General features: G+C 34.8%; 1 protein-coding gene across 1 annotated transcript; it reads left to right on the plus strand.

Moving 5' to 3' along the window:
- The first annotated feature begins 1,125 nt into the window (after positions 1–1,125).
- Positions 1,126–6,976, plus strand: LOC122602776 (ABC transporter B family member 15-like). Its single transcript, XM_043775373.1, has 7 exons — positions 1,126–1,443; positions 1,562–1,616; positions 1,733–1,911; positions 2,018–2,475; positions 3,010–3,550; positions 4,441–5,340; positions 5,433–6,976. Exons 1-7 carry the CDS (start codon positions 1,207–1,209, stop codon positions 6,804–6,806), a joined length of 3,744 nt encoding a protein of 1,247 aa, XP_043631308.1. The 5' UTR covers positions 1,126–1,206; the 3' UTR covers positions 6,807–6,976.
- Positions 6,977–7,330: the final 354 nt, after the last annotated feature.

The following is a 7,330-nucleotide window of genomic DNA, read 5'->3' on the forward strand; positions in this document are numbered from 1 at the left end:
AAAGGATACCGATATGATGTGGCGGTGTAATGATGGCGGCAATGGTGACAGGTGATACGTGGTGGCGATATAATGTTGGTAACAGTTGTGGCAGCGGCGAGGGCGGTGGCGACGGCAATGATGACTAGTCATGTAGGTTATTCTACGTTGTTTTAATAAATTATTGAAAATTTTAACATAATAAGATATGTTTTATAATATAGATGACTAGTATAAATTTTTATTGTATATTTACAATATTGTTTCTTTAATTTGTTTTTAATTTTGTTCCTTTTTAAAATTTTCTAATATCACCCATATTCATATCTCAATTTAGAATTAAACTCTAAAAAATTCGATTTATTATATAACTAAAAAATGAGCTTATTTCTACATTTGACATCATTTCACAATCCTAAACTATTTTTCTCTCTTCACTCTCCTATCTTTTTTCTTAATTTTTTTCTATTTTTCTTAATTATAAATACTAAACTAAATCTATAATAGTACGTTTTTGACATATAACTATTTCCTCTATCCCTTAATTCTTTTCTCCTTTTCATCCGTAAAAACATTTTGAATATTGTTTTTGTAACAAAAGTTATAAAACATATTTTGGAAAATATTTATCCAACGAGACTGAAAACTAGTTTAATAATATATAATCGAAACATTAATAATTCTATTTTAAAAATTTTATCGTGTGCAAATGCGTCAGCGTAGCCAACCCATTGTTTAAGCTTGTTAAAATGTCTTAGCAAATTTCTCTTGCCTATTTATGGAAATATATTAGTATAAAACAGCATAAGTTATGTTCCAAAATTGACATAAGTTGGATCGTATAGATTTCCAACATCCTGTTATTTGCTAAAGATGCCTTTAACCAAAGTCGTCATTAGTGACGAAAAGTTTGAAGTCATTATTTTAACATCCAAAACCATTATTTTATGTTTAAAAAAAAAGAAAAAAAAAAAGTCAAACATTATTTTGAGCTCATGAAACCATGTACATCATAGCTATAGCTTTTATACAACTCTTGACATACTAAATACTTTATTATTATTAATACAAAAATATATTCGACACACATATAAATACACCTTGTACATTCTTCTCGATCACTTACCTAATTACAACTCCAATTTTGTCATCTGCTCTTTGTGTATCTAATATATATATAACTTTGTGTCAACTTTATAATATATTTATTTATGTTTATATTATAAGATGAGTAAATTAAATAGAACAGATACAAATAGTAGGAAGGTCAAGAATGGATCATTACGATCGATTTTCATGCATGCTGATGGTGCTGATATGGTGTTGATGACTCTTGGATTTTTGGGTGCGGTCGGAGATGGAATTTCGATGCCGACTATGTTACTTATCACTAGTAAAATCATGAATAATATTGGTGATTCATCTTCTTTATCCATGGATATCTTCATTGACAAAATGAACCAGGTCGGTCAATGTTACATCCATACATGTATTTATATCTATATTTAAATATTTAGTTTAAGTCATGTTTACATTTATCTTGGACAAGAAATTTAATTGGGTAATTAATTTATGCTTACAGAATGCTGTAAATCTTTGCTACATGGCTATTGGGATATGGGTTGCCTGTTTTCTAGGTAAATTTATTATACGAGTAATATGTTTGTTTGTTGCACAATTATTTGTTACTATATTTTGTTTTTATCAGAAAAGTGTTAAGCCATAGGAAATAATGGAGTATTTTAATGTGTAGAGGGATATTGTTGGGCAAGAACGGCAGAGAGGCAGGCATCAAGATTGAGATCAAGGTACTTAAAAGCAGTTTTAAGGCAAGAAGTAGCGTATTTCGATTTAAATGTCACAAGCACAGCCGAAATCATTACTAGTGTATCTAGTGATAGCCTTGTTATTCAAGAATTTATTAGCGAAAAGGTACTTTTATCGTTTTCTTAATCTAATATTTCGGACTACTTAATTAGTTAGGTATACATGGTTTTATATTTTTTTGATTCAATCGGAAAAAACACAAAAAATGCAGGTGCCAATGTTCTTGATGAATATGTCAATATTTGGTGGGGCATATATTGTAGCATTTATATTACTATGGAGGCTAGCAATCGTTGGCCTTCCTTTTATTTTTCTTTTGGTTATACCTGGTTTAATCTATGGAAAAGTTTTAATAAGCTTATCAAGAAAGATTAGGGAGGAATATAACAAGGCTGGTAATGTGGTCGAACAAGCCATTTCTTCGATTAGGACGGTTTATTCGTTTGTGGGCGAAAATAAGGCTATAACAGAGTACTCTGCTGCCCTTCAAGGCACTGTGAAGTTGGGTTTAAAGCAAGGTTTGGCTAAAGGAGTGGCAATTGGAAGCAATGGTGTGGTTTTCGCCGTATGGTCTTTCTTGTCTTGGTACGGTAGTCGGTTGGTGATGTATCATGGGGCTAGCGGAGGGACCGTGTTTGCTGTTGGGGCCGCAATCGCCATCGGTGGACTGTAAGTATTTTATTGTTAGAAAGTTAATATTCGTAGCACAAAATTTGATATATTTACCACATAGTATAATTATTAAAGCATACTGTACAAGTACAATTATTAAAGCATACTGTACAAGTTAGTAAAACAAGTTTGTGCTACTGAATATCACCCCTTTATTGTTAGCATTTTTTGCAATAGTTGTGTATATGTAGTTGGTGTACATACATGATGACATGATGTATTCCAAATAGGGGTTAAAGAGAAAGAATGTTTTTTTTTTTTTTAAATATATAAAGTTTTATAGAATAAGGAGACAAAGATAATCTTTCTGTTTGTGATTTTAATCAAGTTGCATTTAATTTGTCTATGTGAAACGAAAGCCAAAATAATGGTTGTATTTGACTTTATTTTTGATGATATCCTTTTCAATTTGAGGTGATAGCTCATTCAAGTGCTTATTTACACTACACTTGCATGTATTGTCGTTTTTTAATCATGAGTATCTTAAGTATATTTTAATCTTAATTAATTACTGTAATATGCTAATGACAGATCGCTCGGTTCTGGGTTGTCAAACGTGAAGTACTTTTCCGATGCAATGGCTGCAAGCGAACGTATAAGGGAAGTGATCAAAAGGGTTCCTGAAATCGATTCAGATAACATGGAAGGGGAGATGTTACAAGAAGTATGTGGGGATGTGGAATTTAAGCATGTGAGTTTTGCTTACCCATCAAGGCCAGAATCAGTGATATTCAAAGACTTTAACTTAAAGGTTCCAGCCGGGTTGACCGTGGCATTGGTTGGTGGAAGCGGGTCGGGTAAATCAACAGTGATTGCGTTGTTGCAAAGGTTTTATGATCCCCAAGGAGGTGATATTTGTGTAGATGGGGTGAAAATCGATAAGCTTCAACTAAAATGGCTAAGATCGCAAATGGGTTTGGTAAGTCAAGAGCCTGCTCTATTCGCGACGACTATAAAAGAGAACATACTTTTCGGTAAGGAAGATGCCACTATGGAAGAAGTCATTGAGGCTGCAAAAGCTTCAAATGCACATAACTTCATCTCTCAACTGCCTCAGGCTTATGACACTCAAGTAAAATTTTCACCCTTCCTTTTTTTAATGCGAAGTAAAACATTGTTAGGAGGAGTGCTTTTGAATAGGATATATCATCTTCTTACAATTTTTTTGATGAAATGTGACAAGTATGTATCAATTTTGACAAGTCCAAGTAGAAAAGTTAATAAATAAATCAAGTGAGAAAAGTTTGCTAACATAGTAACATGAATCTAAAAAGTGAATTGGTTAAAGAAACACTATGAAGATGAAGTTTCTTGGTAGTTTCCACTTTCCAGTGAGAAAATGAGGAAAGAGTTCCATTGAAGATAAGTATATATAAGAAAGAGAGTAGAAAGTTAAATTCTTTTCTATTTTAGTCATTAATGATTGTACGTGTTGCTCTTTTTGGTGAAAGACCCCGACTTTAAAGTTTAAAGTCAATGAGTAAAAAACATAAAATGGACCGTGGGACATAATTTGACACATACTTTTGAATCACAGGATCCAAATATTATTATCATATCTATGATGAATTTTATATACTTTTAACTTTGTATGAGAAATATGACACGTATCTTTCATTCCACATGTTGTAATTGTCAACTTTAAAGTATAATATTTGATTATTTTACTAAGCTTACATATAATGTAGAATAAAAGAACTTTATTATTATTATTGATGTATATATTATACTAAAATAATAATGTAACTTAAAGTAAGATCTACCTCCCCTACATAAAACTCCTTTTCACATTACGACTTTACACATATAGAATATGTGCATGTTTTTGTCTTTATGGAAGCTTAAAATGATAATCCATGTTTACAAATTTTTATATACATGTCTAGCAGTAACATTGTTACATAACAACTTATTCGAAGTAATTACGATCTGATCATCATTTTTAACTTGTGTAAATAACAGGTTGGTGAAAGAGGAGTCCAAATGTCAGGTGGACAAAAACAAAGAATTGCGATTGCTCGCGCAATAATCAAGTCGCCTCGTATCCTTCTTTTGGACGAGGCAACAAGTGCACTCGATACAGAATCAGAACGAGTGGTTCAGGAAGCCCTGGACCACGCAGCTGTTGGTAGAACCACTATTGTCATTGCTCACCGTCTCTCGACTATTAGAAGTGCAGACATAATAGTTGTGGTCCAAGATGGTCAAGTAGTCGAGTCTGGGTCCCATGACGACCTCATTCAAGTTGAAAATGGGTTATATACATCACTCGTTCGCCTCCAGGAAACTAAAAAAAATGATGAACCACCCATTAACCCATATCTGGCTGGACCATCTTCAGTTAGCTCAACATTTGATGTCCACAACACGAGTAGTCGTAAGCTGTCATTGGTAAGCCGGTCAAGCTCTGCTAGCTCATTTAACCGCTGTGCAGTTGAGAACTTGACTCTGCAGGCTAACCAAGAATTTCCTGTGCCGTCTTTTAAGCGACTTTTGGCAATGAACAGTCCTGAATGGAAGGAGGCGTTGTTAGGGAGTGTGAGCGCGGTACTATTTGGTGCAATTCAACCACTATATGCTTTTGCATTAGGGTCAATGATATCTGTGTATTTTTTGCCAGATCATGATGATATCAAGCATAAAACTATGATATATGCGTTGTGTTTTGTTGGTTTGGCAGTTTTCTCAATGGTAATCAATATCATTCAACATTATAACTTTGCAGCCATGGGCGAACAGTTAACAAAAAGAGTCCGTGAAAGGATGTTGTCAAAGATACTCACCTTTGAAATAGGGTGGTTTGATCAGGATGAAAATTCAAGTGGAGCCATTTGTTCAAGACTCGCGAAAGATGCCAATGTGGTATGTATTTTTTATTTATATTAACTTGGTTTACTGCAAGTATTTGTTTGCTTTTCATTTGAGATAACATTTTGTCAAAAATGATTTTGCAGGTGAGATCATTGGTGGGTGATCGGAGTGCTCTTCTTATTCAAACATTCTCAGCTGTGATTATTGCCTGCACGATGGGATTGGTAATTGCTTGGAGACTGGCATTGGTGATGATTGCGGTTCAGCCACTTATAATCGTTTGCTTCTATTGCAAACGGGTTTTGTTAAAGAACATGTCACAAAAAGCCATGAAGTCACAAGATGAAAGCAGCAAGTTAGCAGCCGAAGCTGTTTCAAATCTACGCACTGTCACTGCCTTTTCGTCTCAAACACGAATCCTCAAAATGTTGGAAGAGACCCAAAAAGCACCAATGCGTGAAAGCATCAAGCAAGCTTGGTATGCTGGAATCGGGCTTGGGTTTTCTCAAAGCCTTATGGCTTGTACTTGGGCTCTAGACTTTTGGTATGGTGGGAAGTTGATTAGTGAAGGTCATTTGGGGTCAAAAGCGCTTTTCCAAACATTTATGATCTTAGTAAGCACGGGCAGGGTCATTGCGGATGCAGGGACCATGACAAATGATCTAGCTAAAGGATCTGATGCAGTGCAGTCTGTGTTTGCGGTGTTGGACCGTTACACCTTGATAGAGCCCGAGGACCCTGATGGTAAAAAGCCTGAGATCATTACGGGCCATATAGAGATACGTGATGTCGACTTTGCATACCCTGCACGTCCTGACGTCATGATATTTAAGGGGTTCTCCATCAATATTCAAGCTGGGAAATCAACTGCATTGGTTGGACAAAGTGGGTCAGGGAAATCAACCATAATTGGGTTAATCGAGCGTTTTTATGATCCAATGAAAGGCGTGGTGAAAGTTGATGGAAGAGATATAAGGTCATACCATTTAAGAACTCTAAGGAAATACATTGCACTTGTGAGTCAAGAGCCAGCATTATTCGCTGGTACTATACGTCAAAACATTATCTACGGGGCATCTGCAGAAATTAGTGAATCAGAGATCATAGGGGCTGCAAAAGCGGCCAATGCTCATGATTTTATAGCTGTTTTAAAAGATGGGTATGACACATGGTGTGGTGATCGCGGAGTACAACTCTCTGGTGGACAAAAGCAACGCATTGCCATAGCCCGTGCCATACTTAAAAACCCCACTGTTTTGTTACTAGACGAAGCCACTAGTGCGTTAGATAGTCAATCAGAAAAAGTAGTACAAGATGCACTTGAGAGAATGATGGTGGGACGGACAAGTGTGGTCGTGGCACATAGGCTGAGTACCATTCAAAGCTGTGACACAATTGCGGTTTTGGAGAAGGGGAAAGTGGTAGAGAAAGGAAACCATGGTTCATTGTTAGCCAAAGGGCCAAGTGGAGCTTACTACTCACTTGTTAGTCTTCAAAAACCTACTTCTACTAATTAACCATTCTATCAACTAAAAGTCCGGTGGAAAACTTCAAGCTTTTAACTTACACGATCACAATTGTATTTATATCGAAGTTGTATAAATATCATTAAAGTATCTTAGATATATACGAGTTATATATATATATTTATATATATATATATATATATATATTTCTTTTTTGGCAACATAATAATTTGGATGATGGGTTCATTTTCACTGGGATCACATACTATGTTTGATAGGCAATTCAAAACCCTTTTAGCAACATCGAAAGCATGGATGCACACCAAAAGGATGTATATGATTATTAAACCCAAATTAAACGAAAACAAATAATAATCAATAGTTAACAATGTTTACTGACTTGTTTCTCTCCATTATCACAATTCACAAGTAGTTCAAATACTTCTATATCTAAATTGACTTCAGTGAATCCAGGGCGTAAGCCGAAATCTTTATTTTGCATTTAGTTTTTTTGGTTTGAATACTAAATAAAAAGTTCTAACTTGCTTAGATTTAACAAAATAGACATTAACCAA

The sequence above is a fragment of the Erigeron canadensis genome, chromosome 6, assembly GCF_010389155.1.
Source record: "Erigeron canadensis isolate Cc75 chromosome 6, C_canadensis_v1, whole genome shotgun sequence".
NCBI classification, from domain to species: domain Eukaryota; kingdom Viridiplantae; phylum Streptophyta; class Magnoliopsida; order Asterales; family Asteraceae; genus Erigeron; species Erigeron canadensis.